The 24,641-nt window shown below is 41.7% G+C and overlaps 1 protein-coding gene across 1 annotated transcript in view; it reads left to right on the forward strand.

Annotated features, from left to right (window-relative positions):
* LOC147685423 (syntaxin-binding protein 4-like) overlaps window positions 1–24,641 on the forward strand; it is a 986,001-nt gene that overhangs the window by 43,058 nt on the left and 918,302 nt on the right. The window contains exons 3-4 of the mRNA XM_086939786.1: window positions 3,546–3,615; window positions 8,808–8,882. Coding sequence (XP_086795912.1) covers window positions 3,546–3,615; window positions 8,808–8,882 — 145 coding nt within the window. The remainder of the gene's footprint in view (window positions 1–3,545; window positions 3,616–8,807; window positions 8,883–24,641) is intronic.

The following is a 24,641-nucleotide window of genomic DNA, read 5'->3' on the forward strand; positions in this document are numbered from 1 at the left end:
TTTAAGATGACATCTATGTATTTACCTAGGAGTTCCAGAATAGATCCACAACCTGATACGATCGGGAGACCCGGGGGATCTGTAGCATTTTTGTCAATTTTCAGGAAGAACATAAATGACTGGTGTCCGAGGTTTGGGTGATTGAGATAGATATATTGTCTAAAAGTAAGGCCTGGTTAGTAACCTCTTGTATTTGATTACTGATGTTTTGCAGTAGATCAGAGGAGAGGGCACGATAGTTGACCTCATTGGAAAGTTGTTTCACAATTTCTGCGTCATACTTATCGATATCCATGATTACGATACCTCCACTTTTGCTGGTCGGTTTTATAATGATGTGGGGGTTGTCTCGAAGGCTATTCAGAGCAAGTCTTTCTCCCAGGGGAAGATTGTAAGGGACAAGCTCAGATTGGTGTTGTATTTCCATTTTTTTGTGAAGTACAAGCCGTTCAGGTAAGTATTTCAGGGGACATTGAGGCAGTTGGGGGTAGAAAGGTGGAAGGAAAGGGGAAGAGAGATTGGATAAAATTATCCCTTGAAGGTGTATCAGAAAAGAATTGTTTTAATCTAGTGCATCTGAAGAAAAGTAGTAAGTCTTCCTGAACATTGAAGAAGCTACTGCTGTCAAAGGTACAAAGGAGAGACCCTTATTGAGGAGAGAGATTTCCTCAGATGATAAGGTATGTTTGGAAAGGTTAAAAATAGGAATGGTGTGAGGTTTAGCCTGATGGGACGTATTGGGTGTAATGGTGGGAGAAGAAATCATGGCTGCGTCATGTATCGTTACTGCGGGGGTCCCCATTGGTAAAATTTACAGCAGGTCTGACGTTTGCCCGCATATTGGTACTGATAATCCAGTCTGGTTCTCCTACTGCCGCATCTGCTGCTCCCTCCTCCTAAAAAAGCAGTAGGTAGGAGTGGAAATGGTGGAGGTCTATTTTGATTCTTATCTAGGCTGGAGCCCTCCCCAGGGTTTGAGTGTTCAATGGAGGAATCTGAAAAGGTCGATTGTTCCTATATCTAGCCCAGTTCCTAGTTCTAGGTGGCTGGTAGGGAGTGTTGTAGAATTGATCAGGTAAGTAAGGGGAAGTTTTCTCTTTGTTATAGCTCTTGATGTCTTTTTGTATTTTGTTTATTTTCTTATTTTGTTTGATAGTGTTAAAAGTGGCAGTGGTACTGTTGATTTTGTAAAGAAGGTTCTTGGCATCTGTGATAGTGGAATCTTCTAGAATGAGTTTCTCTAATTCAGCAATTTCTTCAAGCTCATTTTGGCTGTGCTGGATGGCAGTATCAATACCTAGGACCATCCAGTCTCTGGAACAGGTTGTCGCCAGGTGACTAAAGCCTGTCTGAAATGTAGGATCTTGTGTAAATATAGCTGCTGTGTTACGGATTTGGAACCCTAGGGGAATCACATCTGATTTTAAGTATTCAGTTAGCATGTGTGCATGGAGATTAGTACGAATCTGTTTTTTCTTGAGGTTTTCAAGTTTGTCTATTAGAACCCGTGAGGTATTGGGTGCTGTAGAGAGGGTAGTGGAGGAATGGGAGAGAAGAGAGGAGTCACTCAACATTTGGTTGATGTTGTCATCTGAATAATTAGAGGTTTCCGTGGAGGACATAATGTGCAGTTTAGTTGCATTTAACATGTCAAATAAATTACTTGAGTCTGGAGCAAACTCTTGCAACCCAGCCGTTTCTCAATGTAACATGAAAACAAAACAGGAGGTAACCCTTAAACCCAGTTGAGACCTGGGTGGATATATGTAACAATACAACAATGTCTCAACTGGTAATCCTTTTGTACACAAATACATAAAGAAAACAAGTCAATTGTAGCGCAATCGAGAGAAAGGGGACCTCAGTAATTAAGAAGAAACAAGTGAATTGTTCTGTGTTTAAGCAGTTGTAGGTGTAGCACCACTAAAATATATTGTATGCAAGTGTAGCCCAAACATTGATGTACACAAATGTGCTCCTGTAGAAGGTGAACAGCGCAAGTGACACGTTAAATAAAATGAAGTAACAGCCACACACGAAGACACACGAAGGCTGGAGGTGGTGCACACATTATCTTATCTAAGGATTCTCTTTTATGAAAAGCACATTTGGAATCACATTGTAGCTAACAGAGTCCTGTGTTAGAAAAAAGCATAACAGCCATTTTTCACTTTATTAAGAACTCAGGACCAAACCCATCCTGGAAATAGAAAAAAGTATGTCAGACTAAAGCTATCTCCATTGCCATCTGTGGGACAGGAGTTTGGGGAATGGCGGAAATAGGATCATTGCAGGACATAGAGGATAGTATTTATAAAAGATTGTTAGCTCTCCCTCGTAGTTCCCCTAATTTTAATTGCCACGGTGAACTTGTCGCCCCATTTCTTTTTGATATCGTTCCTTTAGCACCCATCTTACCGAGGAGTCAATTTAGAGAAGGGAGAAGGTCAACCTGAACCACAGCATTTTGAGGTATTGCTTAGACCTGGACTTTGCAAATAAAATCAGGTGGTTGCAATATGTAAAATGTTCATTGAGGTCTTTTGGGCTTACTGGAGATTTACGAGAAACCACACCGCTGTACATTAATTTCCAAGCTCTAGAAGTAAGGACATTTTCTTATTCAATGCTGCGAGAGAGAGAGAAGGGAGGCCAATTGCATGACATCTTCTGTGATGCAATATCAAATGTCCCCCTCCTTCAGACAGGATATGCACTGATACCTAGCTACAGTGCCGAACTTCCAGCATCGGTTCATTTTAGTGAGGTTTCGCCTAAACTATTTACTGCAGATTTTGGGCTATCTCAGTAATGTTTATTCTGTGGGAGATTTGTCTTCATGCTGCTGTGATGGGACATCACCTCAAAGAGACTTACATATTTTATTTTTCTGTAGATTGTATAATGTGCAAAGAAAAATATTTCTTCTGCCACTCTTGCGCAAATATAATTTTAGGCAATGCCGGGCAGCGTTAATTTTTATTCAAAGGCTTGTTGATCCCTTTGTATGCCACTCTCTGGTGTCATTACTATGGTCCTCCTGGAAGAGCAGGAGATCTAAAACTGACAGTAATTTTACTTAATATAGCCATGTTCAATGTACTATTTTTATTATCAATTTTATAGAAATGGATTGATGTTTTTTAACATGTCTTTTTTATGCTGGATGGTTTTTAATGTAATAATTTATCATATTGTATTTTGTAACAAATCTTTTAGCCTTGCTTTACTGTTTCATTATATAATGTTTAATGTTGCATATATTCTATGTGCTTTATATGCTATAAAAATATAGCGAAACAAAGAACTTTGACTGGCTGACTGACTGATTGCCTTTACTGCTCTGTTATCAGTAGCGTGCTTGTGTGTTTAGTTTTTTCCTTTGTCATTAGTTCAGTGGTTCTGTGCTTAAGAGCATTCCCACAGCTATGAGATGAATGTCAATGTACTTCTTTTTTCACCCAAAAGAGAACGCCCTTTAGCACTTTTGTTTCTCATGCAAAGTGTGCTGGAATTGCTCATGCGATTTGCATTTTTTTTTTCAGGGCGTCTACAACCAGGAGACCAGATCCTCGAAGTAAATGGAGATAGCCTGCTGGGAGCCACCAATGAGCAGTACGTCACAAGGAGGCAATGCGTTGGATTTCGTTTTAGCAATGATTGTTAGCAAATAACCAGTTAACAGAGAAATGTGTCTAGAAAGAGACTGCTGGGCTATAGCAATGTACAATGCAGGAAGAGAGTCGCCAGAAAATTAAAATACCCCACATTTTCAGTCACATCGCTAATGGCACCAGCACAAAGCGAGTGAACTAAGTGAGCTCAACCCTCCTTAAATGGTTCCCTTCATCCTTTGAACCTTTTGTCTATTCATCCATCTTTTCTCTCAGCCTCCTGTCTATCCATCTATCATTTCTTTCTTTCATGTATTCCTCACCCATCTGTATTTCTGTTCACCTTTCCATCCATCATCTATTCTAACCTATCTAGACATCATCCATCCACCCAATCCAGCCACATATCGATATATTCATCTTTCAGACAGGCATCCATTCCCCCTTTTATTTATTTTTTTGCGGGTTTATATCGCGCTCGAATCTACTCCCGAAGGAGTATCTCTGCGCCCTACAGAACACCACAAGCACAATCAGGGGGTACACTTACAAAGAGTTAGTTTTGAAACAAGAAGGTTTTAAGCTGTTTCCTGAACAACAGATGCTCCGAGGATTGCCTGAGAGCTAAGGGGAGTTTATTCCATAATGTGGGCCCGGCCACCGACAGAGCTTTGCTACCGTGTCCGGCCTTCTTTGCACGGGGCACACACAATAGAAGCTGATTACTGGACCTGAGGGAGTGAGCAGGAGTATAAGGTACAAATCTATCTATCAAATAAGAAGGACCTAGTCCATTTAGACTTTTGTGAATTAGACAACACGTCTTAAACTTAATCCTTTGGCAAACCGATAGCCAATGTAGTTAGTCCAAAAGAGGTTTGGATGTGGATCTAGGGGCAGCGTTCAAAACCAACCGGGCAGCAGTATTCTGCACCACTTGGAGTTTAGCTAATACTCCCTCATTCGCCGATAACAGTAGCCCATTGCAGTAGTCAATGCAGCTAAGGACTAGAGCCTGTTCCAATGTTTTCCTGGTGGAATCAGGAAGCAGGGGAAACACTTTACGTAAGAGTCCTATCACGTGGAAGTATAAGCCCACAGTGCGTTTGCCATGCTGCTTCAGCGAGAGCTCCTGATCCAGACGTACTCCCAGGTTCTTCACGACCTGTTTAGGGTCGAGGACTGGCCCAAGATCTTGTGGCCACCAGTCCGGGATCCATAGGATTTTGGCCTCCCCAAGGAGCATGACTTCGGTCTTCCCTACATTACACTGTAGGCAATTTGATTACATCCACTGGGCCACAGCCTTCATGCCTTGTGCGAAGGCGGTTTTAACCTCAGCGGTTAGAGACTTAAAGGGGAAAAGGAGCTGGGTGTCATCCGCGTATGACATTGGGATGAAACTGAAAGCTCTCATGATTCTTGCTAGGGGGGCCACATAGATGTTAAAAAGAGTTGGGCTCAAACAAGAGCCCTGTAGCACCCCCTTAGTGATCTCTACCTCCACCGAGCGGAACGCACCCATGGTGACACATTGGGTGTGGTTGGATAAAAAGCTCCTTAACCAGGCCAGTGCCTTTTTCTCAAGAATGATGTTTGCGAGTCGTCCAATCAAGATGTTATGGGACACAGTATCGAACGCTGCCGATAGGTCTAACAGTATCAGGATAACGGAATAACCCTTGTCCTGATACATATGCAGATCGTCCGTGACTGACAGTAGTGCTGATTCTGTACTGTGCTTCGGCCTAAAGCCGGATTGGGAAAAATCCAGACCATCTACTTGGTCGATAAAATTTGATAGATGTTGGTTCACATGTTTTTCTGTGAGTTTACCCAGAAAAGGAAGCAGAGATATCGGTCTAAGATTGGACAGATCCGTCCATGGGATTGTAGAGTTTTTCCGAATAGGTCTTACCAGAGCCTTTTTCCACCCCCTAGGGACCTCGCTTTCAGCCAATGAAAGATTCACAAGTCGCTGGATCCCAGGATCCAACGCACTGCCAACCACAGGCATTATTCTGGCTGGGATTGTGTCCGATGGACAGCCGCTCTTGATCTGATTTATAAAAGATTCTACCTCTTTTAGAGAAATAGAGGGAAATGCAGCAAGGGTATGAGTAGCAGAGCAGAATTCTTCCACGACTTGTGGTCGAGTTGCATCTCTACTAAAAGACAAATCAGAGCTGATGATTTTTTCATATATCCTATCTACTTTAGTAGTAAAGAACTGAGAGATTTCATCACACAATTGCTGTGATGCTAGCTCAGAGCTCTCGCAAGACCCTTGGAGCATTACCAGCAGCTGCGAGTTGAGACGCAATGTAATTCTTGCGCGTCGCTCGAATTGCTTTATGATATATAGTGAGGGCCTTCCAATACCGGTTCTTGTCGTCATCCAAATGGGAAGATCTCCATGTCTTTTCAAATTTTCTGGTGACTTGTTTCAAGGACCTTAAGTGTTCCGAGAACCATACTTCCTGCTTGTGTGCCGGACGTGGTTTGAACACTTTTAAGGGGGCAATAATATCTACTACAGTAGTGATTGCTCCTTCAAATTTAGTCAGAACCACCTCAATGCCCTCCATAGGAGTAATGGTGGGTTCAACAAACCTCTCATTGAAATTTTCACAAGTCATTTTATGCCATTGTCTCCTTTTAATAGGCAGAGCCACTGGACATGAGGGTGATATGCAAATATTAGGGATATAGAATTCCACAATAAAATGATCAGTCCAGTTAACCTGAGTCGGAGGTAGGCAGGTAATCATGGGGGAGTTGGACAAAATTAGGTCCAAGTATGTCCTGCCTGATGCGTTGGACCACTATTCGCCTCTCTTAGGCCCAGTAAAGACAGACCGGTCAATAAAGACTGCACCTCTTTACACTCCTTTAGTTCACTGTGAACATTGAAATCCCCAAGAAGCTGGAAGTCACTGTCTGCATTGACATACGGGGCCAGCGCCTCCACTAGCGAGATGGAAAAATTGGCCCATGGCCCCGGAGGGCGATATACCAACGCCCCTTTCCGGCTGACCTTGGATGAGATGTCAATTTTAAAGATCAGTAGTTCCGTTTCTGGGGTACAATATTCGTCTAAAACAGAAATGTCTATTTCCTGTTTATGAACAATAGCTATCCCTCCCCCTATCTTGATGGGGCGATCTAGTCTAACTATTTTATAGCCATTCGGGATGCCCAAGGTGATGACAGGGACCGAGTGGGGTTTCATCCATGTTTCTGTTAGAAAACATAGGTCCGGTTCTACAGATGATATTAGTTCCCATACCTCAGTAAAGTGCTTTTGCAACGATCGAATATTGCAAAGCAAATTCTTACAACCCAGTAGCATATTAACTCCTACCCCTCTTGTTGATACCTGATGAAAATCAGCAATATCATCAGATTGGGCCAGGAACTGAGTCTGACAATGGCGGCAGGAGAAAGGGACATCCGGATAAGAGCCCGCCACCCTTGTGCAGCCCAACTGGAGAGGAGTTCGCAAGCCTAAGAGTACTTGTGGGGAGTAACTCACCCGTATAATGGAATTACAACCTTGGTCAGCAGATGTAAGTGCCATGGGCCCTGGTCCCATCCGGTCGCAGACGGGCTTCTCTTTGGCTTGTCTTAGGCACGTCCTTAGGCGCTCCCCTGCGCACGACTGCTGCGCCCACAGAGTGACGAGGGGGCTAAATAACCCTTCCTGTTGGAGAGCTAGAGCGCTAACCGCTCGTGTCAGCGGAAGTGTCTGGCTCTTCCTGTCCCGCCCTCCGCTCAACGGTACTAGCTACCGAGTCGGACCGGGGCGGGCAGGCTGGAAGATCGATCGCAGACTTCCCAGAGTTCGAATAAGCCCCAGATGCCCCTAGTAGCCCCGGGAATGAGCGTGAATAAACAATGTAGTAAGTGACTTTAAAATTAGCAATCAATTTTAAAATTCAGCAGATATTAAAATTTCAGGTTACAACAACCAAAACACTTCAGTGCAAAGTCTTGCGCTCTAAATGTGCTTACTGGCGCCAAGCGGGTCGGGGGACACTCTGCCACCGTCCTCCCTTACCGCGATCAGCCGGCAGCTCCTCGTTGCCTAAATAGCCCTTCCTGTTGGAGAGCTAGAGGGCTAACCGCTTGTGTCAGCGGAAGTGTCCGGCTCTTCCTGTCCCGCCCTCCGCTCAACGGTACTAGCTACCGAGTTGGATCGATGCGGGCACCTATGTGTCCACCTATCACTCCACTCCTTCATGAACCATCCTTTTACCAATCCATATTTTAATCCTTATGCCCTTTCTATCATCCATTCTTTCACCCTTGCATCCTTCCTTTCATTTGTTCTTCCATTCACCCTTCCTTCCTTTCAGTCTTCCTTCCCTTGACACTTCCTTCTGCTCACCATTTGTTTCATGCACCCTTCCTTACTCTTTCATTCTTTCTTTCTCCATTTTTCTCTCATAGATTACATTCTTACCATTTCTTTCTTAACTTTCTGTCTCACATGGTTCTTTCTTCTCTCCCACCATTGCTTTTTCTTTGAACTCTGTCTCTCTCTGTCTTTTTCACCATTTTCATAATTTCTCCTTCTCTGTAATATAGTGAACAGTAGACCAAGTGTCAGAAAGGAATAAAAACACAGGATGGCCTTGTTTTTCTTACTTTCTGTGCCATAGTATTCCCTTAAGTGCCATTTATGAGCCTTTTGTCTACAGGCCTGCAGATAGAAGAGGCCCATAAACGGTAACCAGTTTTTTAGTGAGACCCAGTGTAAGTGACTCATTAATGTGTGTCAGTGTCCAGGTGTCAGCCACTCTGCGGCATGGCCCTGAAGACCGTAACTTCCCCCTAGTGCTCAGTGCCAGTAACATTCCACTCATAGATGCAGCCTCAGTGACTTCACCTCTTTGACTCAGTCAGTGACTTCATCTTTAGTGCACCACATTTGATGACTTCTAGCCAGTGCCCCGCTAACAGTGAGTGCAGGCAGTACCCTAGCTTCAGTGACTCCACCCAATGCCTCAGTGACTGTAACTTCATATCAGTGTCATAATGTCAGGGACTCAACAACAGTGTACCTGTGTCAAAACCTCAAAGTCGACGCCCCACTTTCAATAACTAAACCTCAGCAATGGCAGAGTTAGTGACTCAGAAGTGATTGCCCAGTAACAGTTACATACCTGCTTGTTTTCTCCATCTCTACAGGGCTGTGGATATCCTGCGAGCTGCCTCTGCCACCAGTCACATGCGCCTTCTCATTGCTCGGGACGATGATGCCAGGTGAGAGTGCTTACGCCTGTAATGGGTTGGGCACTGGTGGGTGAGCATCTGTAAAGGGCTGGTGTTGTATCCCTTTAACTAACGGTCGGAATTGTAATGCCTAGCGATGTTATGTTCTGTCTCCATGGTGCAGCTGTTGTCCCATCGCGAATCCTGCTTGATGACTTGACCGCACTACGGCTTCACCGGAGTGCTTCTAACTTCTTGGGTTTACCCTTGTACTTCGAATTTCAATAAACTTCTCTTCAACCAACTCCACGCTTCATACTAATGTTGTTAGAAATACAACTTTATTTTGGTGACGAGGATGGCTAAAAAAGGTGCAACATTGTAGGATAGGGTAACCTAGATAAAATGGACATCATGCTCAGACCAGGAAGTGATACTCCCATAATTTTAGGAGATATGCCCTTTTCTTCAGTTGATGTTTGTACAAATAGTAATTCACATGAATTGGATGCACTTCTTAATAAGTACAAAGAAGATTTTGCTGACCTGTTAAGCATAAAGTTAGGATTTAACGACTTAGTGTTAGGAAGGATTTAAAAGATCTTTTGGATTGTTTATGCAAGGACAACATTATCAAACCTACTGATTCTTCGGATTGGGTTTTGGCTGTTGTTTTAGCACAAAAAAATAGTAGAATTTGTGTCTGAGTGCAGACTTACGCTGATTGAACAGAAATATCTTTGTGGACTGTCATCCTTTGCCACTTATTCAAGAAATGTTAAAGGCAATCGGAAGGGTTACTCATTGTTTGCTTATTGACCTTAAGTCAGCGTATCACCAGGTTGCTCTGTCAGAAAGGTCACAAGATTTAACAACATTGATCACTCCCTTTGGCGCTTTCAAGTACATGAGGCTGCCTTTTGGATTAGCTTCCACAGCTAGCGTATTTCAGTAACTGATGGATTTATTATTTGGAAGCTTCAAAGGGGTGCAAGCCTTTGAAGATGACATCTTGATTTTCGGAAATGGTATTGATGAAGATATCACTACTTTGGAACAGGTTTAAAAATTTTACATGATAAAAGTATGACAGTATCTAAAGAAACATTTTGTTTTCTTGTGAAAGAATTAGAGTGTTTGGGTAATTCCATTACCTGTGAAGGTATCAAACCAAAGAAAAACTTAATTGATGCTATTGTCAATGCTCCAGCACCCGTGGAAAAGGATTCTCTGAGGTCTTTTTTAGGACTCAGTGAAAATTATGCACGTTTTGTGCATGGTGATGCTCTATGTGTTGAGCCCCTGAGATGTTTAATCTGTAAAAGTGAAACATTTATTTGGAAGCAATGTCATGAAGATGCTTTCATTAATGTTAAGGACAGGATCAAAAATGCGCCCGCTTTGCAACCATTTTCAGGTGGTTTAAAATGTACTGTCACTTTGGATGCAAGTTCTGTTGAGGTAGGAGCTGTTCTTACTCAGTCACAGAAAGGGAAAGAATGTACCATTGCTTTTATTTCACAAACTTTGAGTAAAGCTAAATCTAATTACAGCACGATTGAAAGGGAAGCCCTTGCTTCTACAAGGGCGGTCAAGAAATTCAAGATTTATCTGTAGGGTAATTCTTTTGATTTGTTGACGGATCACATGCCTTTAGTTTTCTTAATAAGGGGAAATGGTACAGCTTTGGCTTCTTCTAGAATAGACACGCTCATCTAAAAAAATGCAGGAATACAATTTCGAGATTAAAAACATATATTTGGTGGAGCAAATTTTAGATCAGATTGTTCTTCTCGCTTACCTCTTAAAGAGAGCACAGATGATACTGAGTATTCTGATGATGAATGTGTTGTTTCACCAATTGATGCATCAGAGTGCACTGTTGGAGTAATTTCTGAGAAATATTGGGTTCAACATTATGATACGGATGAAGATCTCAACAAGGTCATAAGATACATTACTAATGGTTGGCCACCAGTTAGAAACTTAGAAAAGTGTTTGGTACCTTTTCAGCAGGTTTCTTCTGAATTAAGTGTTGAGAATAATGTAATCACTAGACATGGTTTGTTTGTTCCACCATTTAAATCAATTGAACCTTTGATCAAAGCTGCTCATGTTGGTCATCCAGGTATACCATTAAAGAAATGGGGTAACCCAAACGGTACTGGACCTGGGTAACGTATTAGTATAAACAAACAGTGGTCCGGGACCTATTATTTCAACTACGTAAAAAATCACAATTTACTCAATTAAAAGGCATATGTTATTTTAACAGCCCTGATCAGTCAATGAGAAAGAATAGAAAATAGGCAACAGCAACAAACTCAAAATGTATATACAATAATGATTTGACACTGAATGAAAAGATTACTAAATTGGAACGCCTGGAAAAGAAGTTAATACGCACTAGGCTGCATGGGCACACTCTGGCTAAATATTTAAGATCTAACGTCATCCCAATTGGTCTTCAAGTCCGGAACGAACCAGCCATATTTTTGGAGAACCCTAAGTTTAAGGAGGGTTTTAGCTTTATATCCAACACATGCTCAAGACATTGGATGGTCTTGGGCATTGAGACTGCGGTAGCTGAAGTAGAAAGACTCACCAGGGAGATAGCTATCCTGAGAAAGGAAATCATTGATGACAAAGCCTTAGTTAATGCTGAAGAGGCCTTAGAGAGGTTAGAAAAAACCATCAAGGAATTTGACATTTACACTCAAGGAACAAAGTTAGAAAAAGTGGCAAAAGACATTAAGGCATACGACAAAAAGGTGACATACCCCTATTTACAGGAGGGATACTACACGCAGGATCAGAGAGGAGGGTTCTCTAGCTGAGGCCGCGGTGGATATAGACGGTACAATACCTTCTCGGGCTCATCCGCCAGCAGCGGCTCTGACAACGATCTAGAACGCCCAGGTACCAGTGCAGGGTCCAACTCTTCAGCCCAGAATTTTCAAGACCAACAACCTTTTTTAGGCGAGGAACAATGGTGGGGACCACGAGGCAGAGGCCGTCCCTGGGGACGACCCAGGGGAACACGGGGTGTGACATGGAACCGAGGCACAGGCAGGGGCAAGAAAACATTCCAGTCGGACTCCCATGGCGAGATCTGGACAAGACGGCAACACTACAGGTGGTAGTTCATAGACCAGAAAACCCAGTCATAAATTTGTCCGACCATACCTTGACCGAAGATGAACAGAGTGTGCTTACCAAAGGGCTCTCTTTCGTCCCGACAGCCATGCCTAACGACTTCAATCTCAAGATTGAATTACAGCAATTTTTCAGGAAGGTCCGTCTAAAACACTACTTCCAAAAGGTCCCCCATAATCCTACTTTCTCGGCTAGCGGATTGAGACCTCCCTCTAAGTTTAATCCGCCTTCTCACATGGTGGATAGCAAGATCCTAGCCTATGAACAGGTGGTCATACGGGATGTGGAACAGATATTAAATACCAGACAATATGTACCATACAATATGACCAAACAGGAAAAGACGGCCCTTTACAGTTTAAAAAATAATACCAACATTGTAGTGAAGCCGGCTGACAAGGGGGGGGGCAATTGTCATCCAAAACGTTGAGAAATATAAAAATGAGATATTATCCCAATTGCAGGTTGAAGGTAACTACAAGCTCCTTAAAAGAGACCCGACCAAGATAATCTGTCAAACAGTAGGCACCGTGACCAGCCTTGCACTACAGGAAGGGTACATTACAAAACAGGAATTCGATTTTCTCAATAATAAATATCCACGCATGCCAACGATTTACACGCTCCCCAAGGTGCACAAACGTTTAGATGATCCACCGGGGAGACCAATTATTTCAGGATGTGGCTCAGTTTTAGAACCACTGTGTAAATATATCGATATATTCCTGAAACCCATAGCAATTGCTACCCCCACATATCTACGTGACACTACGGCAACTATAAAGCTGGTAGACAGGCTTCAATATGATCCGCAAACCAACCTGCTTGCCACAATGGACATCACTGCCCTGTACACCAATATTCCGCAGCAGGCAGCATTAGATTGCATTGAAACGGTTCTGAACCGTAGACCGGCTCCACATAGGGTTCCGACTGAGTTTATTCTTAAACTCTTAACTATAGCAATGACACAGAATTTTTTCATTTTTCAAGGTCAATTCTACGTACAGACTAAGGGTGTGGCTATGGGGGCGAGCTTTGCGCCCAACCTAGCCATTATCTTCATGAACGAATACGAACACTTGTTTGTGCTGAGCCAACAAAACCCATACAGAGACCACATCGAGCTTTGGGCCAGGTACATCGATGATGTCCTTCTTATCTGGAATGGGAATAAATCATCCTTAACTGAATTTCATAATTGTCTCAACCAACAACCGGACGATATTCAGTTCACCCTGGAGTGTGATAACCACATGATCAACTTCTTGGACATACAAATAAGGTCTGAACAGGGACATTTGTACACTACTCTGTATAGGAAGAGTAGTGAGCGCAACACGCTCCTTAGGTATTCGAGCCACCACCCTCGGAACCTCAGGGATAACCTCCCATTTGGGCAATTCCTGAGGCTCCGTAGGAATTGCACCAAGAAGGAGGATTTCTTTGACGAGTCATCACTCCTGATAGCCAGACTAAGCGAGAGAGGTTACCCCTTACGCCTACTGAAGAAGGCACGTAAGCGAGCTTGGCACAACCACAGGGACCAATTGCTTATGGTACAAGACAAGGACAAAAGTGAAGAAAGATTAGTCTGTGTCACTACGTTTAATACCAAAAGCAAACAAATTAAGAAAGCCATAAACCGACATTGGCATTTAGTACAAAATGAAGTGGGAGGGCTTCCAACACCTTTACATGCTTTCAGAAAAGGGAAGAGTATCAGGGACCACCTAATTAAATCACTCCTCCCTACAACATCAGCCCCTTCCCAAACCACACTTTGGGGTTTACCGCCAGTATTGGGACATAAAAAATGCGGAAACTGCAAAGCATGCCCCCTCACCATCGAATGCACAACCTTCTCGCACAACGATCAGACACACACGTTGCAAGCACATAGCAACTGCAACACCACAGGGGTAATTTATGCGATCCTGTGCCCCTGTGGTTTTATGTATGTGGGACAAACTACACAGCGAGTCAAGTGCAGGATTCTCCAACATGTCAGTCGAATACGATGTAAGACAGTGGGAGCTCCACTCGTACAACACTTCACGACATTCGAACACCCACCTGACAGTATCAGATGGTGGGTCGTGGAAAAGGTACATGTAAATCCACGAGGAGGTGAACTTCAGAGCATTCTGAGCAGAAGAGAATGTCGCTGGATATATCTTCTAGACACGGCACATAAAGGGCTCAACGAATTAGAGGAGATTAACAGACAGGTCGCAATTCTCTAATGGCTGTTCCCCTTAGCCATTGCAGATAAAAGACTATATGAAACACTGTATAATTGTTTGTTTGTCTGTCCTATGTTGTAAATATTATGGAACATCGGCTAATCTGTAAAACATTGCTATATTAGTATTGTTTTAGATGCTCTTTTAAATAAGGGTTTTTTAAATAATGTACACAATGATGGGGATTATATGTTTTGATATCTGTCTTCCCAAACTAAAATGGCTGCCGCGTTTTCTATCAATGCTGGTTAAATCATGTATGTAATGGGGGGATTGGTGGGCCATACACATATAATGGGTTATTCACTTAGCCAGAGGTGGTTTGTGCTTATTAGCCATCAATACTCAGGCTTTAATTGTGCACCATAATTTTTCACAACAATGATGCCAAAACACCACGATAATTAACCCAAGCGCCGATAAATACATCAATGCGCACCGCGATGCAGGGAATGAGTTCTCTGGCCCGTTTACCTTGTTTTGATTAAAACACACGGAGCCTGCATAAGAAACGGGGTAGTCCGTCCTTGCTTTCCGCTAACAGGAAGGCATCCGAAGTAAACAAAAGAGGGTTGCCTGGTAACGCTCCGGTTCACTTGCCGAACATTTCTCTTGTGTTTCCCGACAGACGCGTGTCTTTTCCAATGATCTCTGGCCCAAATTATCGGTAAGCACTCATTTGTGATCGCCTCCCACAGGCTATATTTGTATAGTTTAGACCTTGATCGAACGCGGTGATTTACTATGGGGTCTCTCTTTTCAGACGCCTGACTTTGCCTGCATCGATTAAGTGACCAACTTTAATCAAGACAATTCACCTATTCAGGTAATTGGCACCCTATGCACCCATGATTGTCTTTATAGCGCCATAACTTGGGACGCTCCCCTCACTCTTTGGTTTTTCATTTCTCAGGCCAATTGATTAATTCGTGAAGAGTCGCCTGATTTAAACTATTCTCCAATACCTACGATTGGGACCAGATTTATAAGACATGTAGTGGCACATGAATACCCATCGGATAGGAAACTAAACAAGACTACAGAGGTAATTATTTAATAAATCCTCTGCCTGATGTGAAAACTAGTTTAATACATGGTTTTACAAATGGGCTCCTTATTGATTTTCCAGACTACTTGGATAACTTTCCTGGAAGCGTAAGGACTGAGTCAATGTGGAGTGGGAATTACGACCACTATATCCCCAGAAGGGTAAGCATTCTTGGAATTCTGCCCTTGTTTTTAAGCAACTAGGCAACAGCCCAAACCCTAATGGGTTTTTATATTTCTCACAGGGTCATCAATGAGATCCCTATATTGTCCCGTCCCACCTGAAGAAGACTCGCATGGCCCAGGAATAAACGACCGCAAGGCCGCAAGACGAGTCGAAACGTCGACATTTCATTAATTAACCTGGACCACTAACTATATCACCCTCCAAGATATAGTGCAGACATTTTTTACATCGTATGCCTAGGAATAAAATTAGGGAAATTGTGCTGACTAATTGAAGTGGCCAGGATATATATGGTTCCGGCCTTCATTGGCTGGTGTTTCTTTTGAATTGTTTGGAATATAATTTCTCAAATCTGTGTGATTCCTTTCCTTTCACCTTATCACGTTCACTTTCTTTTGACACCCCTTTTGCTCTACTGCACGTTCTGAATACGGGACAATGCATATAAAGAAAAGTACATAATACTGTGAATTGTGCTTTCGTTTCAAAAACTTGTCAATAGATTAATAATATTGTATATACATTTTGAGTTTGTTGCTGTTGCCTATTTTCTATTCTTTCTCATTGACTGATCAGGGCTGTTAAAATAACATACGCCTTTTAATTGAGTAAATTGTGATTTTTTACGTAGTTGAAATAATAGGTCTCGGGTCATCCAGGTATGTCTGGCACTGAGAAATTGCTGCGTAAGTTTTTTTGTTGGCCTGGTATTGACGCTTGTGTTGAGCAATATATCAATAGATGCCCTGAGTTCTTATTATCTGATAAGCATTGGAAAACTAGCAAAGTTCCAACCTGTGTTAATAATTTGCCTAATGAACCTTGGGAAAAATTAGCTAGAGATTTTTTAGGACCTTATAATGTTCTTTGCTTTTTTAAATTTTTTTAAATTTTATTGAGACCAGACATTAAACAACACAAATTCCTACAGCAGAATATTTATAATGTTCTTTGCAATGAAATTAAATATCTTATTGTTCTCACTGACTACCACTCTAAATGGGTTACGTATGATTTTGTTTCTTTTCCTACTACTGATTCTGTTATTGAATTCTTGGGAGAAAAGAAATTGCACTAAAGGTTTTCCAAGGAAATTAGTGTCCGATAATGGTACACACTTCACCTCAAAGAAAATGGTAGATTTCTTGAACAAATATTGTATTAAACATGAGAAAACACCTCTGTATTTTCCTGCAGCTAATGGTTTAATTGAGAGGTCTAATACGTTTTTAAAGAGGGCATTCAAACAGCATTGGCATCGGGATTAGATGTGCATAAGTATTTAAAAGAGAAAGCTTGGAGTTATCTAAATACTAACTGTCCCATTGACTTTCGAAATAACGGATTTCCTGAACGGTGGCTTTCTGTAGTGGGATCTGGGAATGTATTACTCACAAAAGGTATTGGTAAGGTATTAACTTTTGGTTAAAAGGTGTACAGGTAAATATATATTTTCATGGTAGTTTAAGACCTGATCTGCAGCAAAGGATTGCCAGCTTATTGTATGAATGTTTTATGGGCCCAGGTGAGTATGGTGTTTTAGAAATAACCCAAGATGGTAATCTCGCACCATCATTGGCGCTGAATAGCAGATGTTTGTTATTGAATATTGATGAACGAGTAACTTTTAAACACAATCAGTGTCAGATAGTTTCCAAACTAGTGCAAGACCGCCAGAGTGGAAGATAAATGATAATTATGCTTTAAAGGACAGTAATGACCTGGAGACGGCGAGAAAATGACCGCAGCGCGAGGGTTATGATCACCAGAAGATTTTCTATAGTATCCCAAGAAACCAAATAATTCCAATGTCCATGAGAAAGGAACAAATAGTCGATCACTGAGTAGCACCCACAAGCCAAATATGATGAGCTTAGGTACCTGCTTCTCCATTCATGCACCAATGCAAGTAGAACGTTCCTGACCTCTTGAATCACAGGGAACCAAAGGCAACCTATCAACATTTTGAGGGTCAGACTGAGTGAAAATTGTAATCCCATTCTGCAATTTAGCATTAAAATCTCTGCCAATAACCAAATGTGACTTGCATGCATGAGTACTATTTGTATTATACAATTCATCAACAAATTGAAATAGGGATTTGAAATTACCAATGTTTGATTGAGTAAAATCATTATTGTAAAAAGTTATGTGATAAAACCATAAATCAGCTGTGCATTTAACCCAAAACCCCTAAATGTGCTGGGTATACTTATTTAAGACTTTATCCATAACATTCATCGAAAGCTTATTGTAAGATCACTCATTAAAAGATTGCAGGAGGCAGTTGATAAGTTGAAGTATTCTTTAATAAGTTCCAGATAACAAAGACCCCATCCAACTCTCAGGACAGGCAGCTGTCTACTGACCAGATCCACAGATGAGCTTAGCAACATGAAGGTTCTACATTCCATCCATATTTAAAATACAACATCAGCTATGAATATCTTTACATTAAGACATTACATTATCTTCCCCCTAATAGACAACTTAATAGATAACACTTTAACAACTGATAATGAACAAAAGAAAAGCATGGTGCAGAAAAAGGTTCAACAAAACATTTTGCGAATACAAAAAAAACATAAGACTCTAGAATCAAATAAAATCTTGTAAACTAGAAGGGCGTCTGATTGCTCTACGAGGTCTTCCTCTTACCTCCACTGAAGGATTTGACGAGATTGAAGTGGAGGGACAAAATGAAGATGACACTTCCAAGGGAAGACACTTAGATACTCTATTGAGATTCCATACTCTGTGATCATTGGTCTTGACAGCATTCTTAAAGACTTTAATCACTTTAAATGGTTTGCTAAACTTGGAACATCCAGAAACCAGAAAGGGAGATTTGATTTTTATCCAATCGCCCACAGAGACAATTGTTTCTTTTATGGCATTACGGCCATCAAACCACACCTTTCACTTTTCTACTACTTTTCTCTCATTTTCTTTCCACCCTTCAATGCACCCAACATTCTCATCAATCAAGGTTCTTTTTGCTAAAACCCAAGAAGGGTAAACCTCAACATTTGGCACTCCTCCCTTGAAAAGTCTAAAGGGAGAAACCCTGTTGAAGAATGTGGTGTAAACCTATATTCCCTTACTTTCTTTTTCATTGCCTGTTCCCAGTTATACCCTGACACAACAGCTTGCTGCAAACATTCTTTCAAGACCTTTACAAATCTCTCAACCAAACCATTGCATTCGGGATGATAGAGAGCAGCCCTTTTATGTTAAATACCTCTTTCAGAAAGAAAATCTTCAAAACTCTTTGAAGTAAACTGAAGTCCATTATTTGACAACAACGAAGAAGGAAACTCTTCCCTTTCAAACAATTCATCAAGGAATTCTATCACTAATTTAGATTCAACTGAGTTTATTATTTTAAACTCCGGCCACTGTACCAAAACATAGCGATCACTGGAATTCCTTCTCACAGGGCCCAAAATATCAATAGAGATATCACACCATGGTCCTTCAGACTGCTCCCTTTTTATTCATAGGCTGAGTCCTGCATTTCAAGATCTTATCACTTCTAGCACAATCAGTGCAATTTATGACAACTTTTTCAACATGTGCATCAACGCCAGGCCACCAATAGGCTTCTCTTATTCTCGCTTTCATCTTTACTATCCCCATGTGACTGGAATGAGCACGCTCCAGCAAACCTTTCCAAAGTGCCTGTGGAGGAACCAACTTGCTACCGCTCAAGAGAATGCCATCTACCACTGCTAACTCTTCCTTAACCTGCCAGAACCCTTTAGTTTCATCACTGCACTCTTTTTTATCGCACCAGTGACTCAAGACCATGGAAATGACTTTCTACAACACTTCATCTTTGCTTACAGACTCTTTCCAGTCTTTATCTGAAACTATCCCCTCACTAACTAGACAAACATCAACTTCTTTGTCAAGTTCTTCACCATCAAACCAATCACCTTCCCTCTGAACATTGGTATTAGTTACCTTATCACCCACATTTCCTTATCTAGATCGACTATCCGCTAACGTGTTGCTTGCTCCAGGGAGGTAATCAACAGAAAAATTAAACTCCTGTAAAGCCAATACCCATTTTCTAATCTGATGAGATACCAAGTCAATACCTTTCTTAGAAAAAACTTCCTTCAACGGTTTGTGATCTGTTAAAACAAAAAACTGGCAACCCCACAGAAACTTACGTAACTTACGTATGGCCCAAAATATCGCCAGTGCTTCTCTCTCAATGACAGAATAATTGAACTCTGCATCTCTCAAAGGTCTTGACAAAAACAAAATAGTCTTGTCACTGTCCTTTCCTCCACTTTTCTGTAAAAGTACTGCACCAAGACCCTTTGAGCTAGCGTCAGTCATCAAGTAGGATGTCTTCTTAGGCTCAAAGCTGCTTAAATCAGGGGCTTTATTCAAAAGACCTTTAAGACCCCAAAATTCTTCATCACACTCTTTGCTCCAGACAAACTCACACCCCTTTTTTAACAGGTTTCTCAAATTCTCTGTGATGCTTGCAAAATTAGGAATAAACTTATGATAAAACTCTGTAATTCCAAGAAACTTGACCAATTCGTCTTTATCTTGGGGCGTTCTTAGATTGGAAATTGTGTCAACTAGATACGGTTTGGGCTTAATTCCATTGGGTGACAACAGATGCCCAAGGTACTCGATTTCCGCTACATCGAAACAACGTTTATCTGCTCTTAGTGTAAGACCTGCATCACGCAATTTTCTCAAAACAGCTCTCAACCTATTGTCATGCTCACTAATGTCCATTCCATACACCAGTACGTCGTCCTGGTAAATCCTGACACCCTCTACCCCTTTTAAAATGCGCTCCATAACCCTCTAAAAGATAGAGGCAGCAGAAATAAGGTCAAACGGCATTCTCAAAAATTTAAATGTCCCAAAAGGTGTTACAAAAGCCGTGAGATCTTGGGAAAGAGGGTGTAATTTTACCTGGTGGTAGGCGGAGGTCAAATCAAGTGAGGAGAAGTGTTAGGCACCATTTAACGAGCAAAACATTTAGCTGATATTGGCCAGGGGATAAAAATCCACAATCACAGCCTTATTTAACTCTTTCAAGCCCACACAAACCTGTCCTCTCCATTGGCCTTGCGGGCCATAACAATGGGAGAAAGCCATTCAGTGGCTTCAACTTCTTGTATAATGTCATTGGATACGAGCTTGTCCAGTTCCACTTTCATACTTTCCTTGGCCAGAAGGGGTACATTTCTAACTTTAGCTACTTTAAGTTGTGCATCGTGCTTAACTTTGATGTGATGGTAGTAGTTTTTGAGACATCCCAATTTTGCTTCAAAAACTTCAGGAAATTCTTTGACCCATGACATGCTTTCACCATCAACTTGGCTTACCGAAGGTAACTCCTTCAAACATACTGAGGGATTTTTATTGGGATCTAAAATTACATGTAAGTCACGTTGGTGGAACCAGCTGATAAGGAAATCTCCCTTCATGGATACATATATCTTTCCAGGCACAATTCTCCCCTTGAGATCGATGGTACCCCAAAAACAACCCAACAATCCAATGATTTCCCCACGGTATCCTCGCGGTTGATGTCAGGTTTAGAAAGTTGACTTTTTTCGCTAGTTGTTGTTCAAAAAATGACCTTGGGATTAAAGTCACCTTAGCTCAAATAACATTTTTTCCGGGGCATCATTAATTAGAACAACCTCCATCGGGCCATCACCACGAGAAGTTTTGGTTTGACAAATGTTTGTTATCTCAGAATCAGAATCTTTATCATAGAGATCTACTTCTCTTACTTTTTTTTAGATCTTTCCCCGATCTGCAGTACTTAATGAAGTGACCTTTTTGCCCACACAAACTACATGAGGCCTTTAATCCAGGGCACCCTTTGAAGTTTACCATGTGACCTGGATTGCCACATCTAAAGCACTTGCCAGAGAAAGATTTCAATGTTGCTGGTTTGATCTCACTTATGGCATTAACCTTGGGTTTTACAGACTGATTTTTTTCAACAACTAGAACAGTATCACCATTGATCTTTTTGGAAGCATCATTTTTACATATAGTGTCAACACATGCTTTGGAATGTTCATGAGTCTTGGCAATAGTTATAACCTCATGAAGAGACGGATTGTCTTTCTGCCACAAATTATCACAAGCTTTGTCATTAGTACAACCTAGCATAAATTGGTCTCGGAGACGTTCATCTAAGGATGAAGCAAAGTTACAAGTGGAAGCAAGTTTAGGTAGCTCGGTGATATATTGTTCCACTGATTCATCTTGCTTTTGCATCCTTTTCGGCAATGATACCTCTCAAGGACTGTACTGGTTTTTGGAAGATAGTGTAAATCCAATTTTTTAACAGAAATTTCAAATTCATTTAAATTTGCAGCTTCACTATCTGAGAGATCAGGGAGATGCTCAAAAACCTCCTGACCCTCAGAGCCTAAACAGTGCATTAAAAGGGAAGTTTTTCTTTTAGCACTGAGGGACGTGCCACAGACCCTCCCATAATGTGTAAAGACCTATGTCCATTTAAGCCATGGAAGAGCAGGATCCCCAGGAGACGATAAGAAAAATGGAGGTCCTGGCACATTTTGCATGTCTAAAATAACACAGTAAAGTTAAGGTTTCAATTAAAACCAAAAAATGTTAGAACATTTGCAATGACTAACAATTCAAATAAAAGAAAAAAAATGCAACCATTTAGTGTATGAGTTTAAGACCAATACTTACATTTCACTTCAAATTCAACATATATATTATTCTAATCAAAAGTGAGAATGAATCAGGCAAGAATTAAAAATTAAAACGATATGGATATCATGAGAAAACCACAGACCTGAAGGGACTATAAGCTGCGTGTTTCAGCGTTAAAACAATCAGAAACACATGAACCAACAGGAAAGCTGTGTGTATCAGTGCATTTAATCACAAATAATGCTGTGTGTATCAGCGCAGATGACACACATCAATGAAAGCTGTGTGTGTCAGCATTGATGCGACATGACACACGTAATACAAATGAAAGCTTTGCGTTTCAGCGATGATGCGATGTGACACGCGTAATGCCAATGAAAGTTGTGCGTGTCAACGAGTTTACTATCAAATACTACTGAGAATTTCAGCGTTGGCACACAAACACGTAACAAGAATAAAACTAAGCTGTGTGTGTCAGCGAGTCCATTTGTATTAAAAGCACGCTTCGTAGGTAAAAATAGTTGCTTGACTCGCTCTGGAAGCAAGCGTGAATGTTGTATGAATCTCTAAGACTGATGAGTATTTTATCTAGAAAGTAACCCGTTTCAAGATGGCGGGGAGTAACTTAGGCTATGTAGCAAGAACAAAAATACCAGTTGATGGACAGAATGCAGAACAATGTCATACATTCACCCCAGTACAGAGATCTGGGCCTAAATCCATCGTTTTTTTGCACTCCACACCACCCCAGTTCAGAAATGGCCATATGCAAATCAGCCTTGACCCTGTGCCTCATGGGAACAGTCCAGCCCGAACTGCCAAGCCATGTCTTTCCTGGACCGGAATCAAGGATCCTAGGACCGGTTTCTGGCTATCAGCCGTCTTCAGCCAGGATAGCTTGACTCCAGTGGTGTGGAGAGCATGGGACTCACTTCTGAGCATACCCATCCCACTCGGGGTGACAAATGCAAAAATAACAGTTGATGGACAGAATGCAGAACAATGTCATACATTCACCCCAGTACAGAGATCTGGGCCTGAATCCATTGTTTTTTTGTAGCAAGAAAGGCAGTTCTGCGACGTCACCAGTGTCCATTAACTCAAGGGAACTTCTCGTGACAGAGCAGAAGAGTGTTTAAAGCCAAACAGCACATCATCCACAGCAACTGGAAACTGAACAACGGTAGGACGTTGTTTACATTCAAGTACAGTCACGGACTGCAACTCTTTAAAAAGTATGATCACAAAAAGAAGTGATGATTTGTAAAAAAAATTCAGGCCTTTATCCACTGACATATGCGTATTCCAAATAATGCGGCAATCGTTACCATAGAACAGTTTGCTAAATAGCACAACCAGTGTACCGCATATACAGTCTAGAACAGAAATAGGTTTCAGAGGAGAACGAAAGTCAAACAGCTTAAAATCATACAAGGGCAATAGGTGTGGACACTGTAGCTTAGGCTAGCGACCATGCAGACATAAAGAAATGGTCTAATACGCCTCACTTTGGTCCAGATGTAGGTAATTTGTATTTACCGATTCTTAAATACCGACTCATACCGAATCGGTAATTCAGAATTGGAAAATGGCATGTAGGTAAAAAATCTGTAAAAGTTACCGATTCGGAATTACTCGGTATCTGAATTCTGTATTTTCCAAATCTGTAAATTCCGAATCGGTAAAATCCGAATCGATAAAACCCATTCATACCTATGGGCCAGGAGGCCCATAGGAATGAATGGGTTTTACCGAATCGGATTTTACTGATTCTAAATTTACCGAATCAGAAAATACCGATTCGGTAAATACCGAAACGGCAGTTTGAAATTCAACATGTGAGCCTGCTAACCAATCAGGAACACCCTACACACCCCACAACCAAGGTCCAGAGAATCCAACCAATCAGAATGAAGCACCCCTCCCCAGTACCTGGGAGCGGCCTCACCCATGCAGGTGCACAGCAACTGAACAAACAATTGAGCTGAGGTGAGAGGAGCTGAGCATCCAGAGCCAAGCAGTGCTACAGAATGGAGTCCCAGGAAGGGCAAAAGGATGGTGGGGAGCGCAAAAGAAAGATAAAGTTCAGCCAAGCAGAACTGCAGGTGGCTGTAGAAGAAATAGTAAGTCACTACAACCAAATATTTGGAAGACAGTCTCTGCATGTTGCAGAGTCTGTGAAGAGGAACATATGGTTTGCATACAGGGCAAAGTCAATGCCATTGGTGTGACGCACCGGGAGATCGAGGACATTAAAAAGCGATGGTATGACCTGCGTATCATAACCAAAAAGAAGATTGCTGCCCAAAAAAAAGGAGGCTGGTGTGACAGGTGGTGGTAGGAGCAAAGCACCAAAACTTTCTGAGATGGAGGAGCTTGTTGAAACAACCCTGGAGCCAGAATGCATCCATGGGATTGGAGACCTGGACAGTACAGCCAGAGCATCAAAGAAACAAGGTAAGATGCATGTACCCTAATCCACAACCACTACCC

The sequence above is a fragment of the Lissotriton vulgaris genome, chromosome 10 (assembly GCF_964263255.1).
Source record: "Lissotriton vulgaris chromosome 10, aLisVul1.2, whole genome shotgun sequence".
Taxonomy (NCBI): domain Eukaryota; kingdom Metazoa; phylum Chordata; class Amphibia; order Caudata; family Salamandridae; genus Lissotriton; species Lissotriton vulgaris.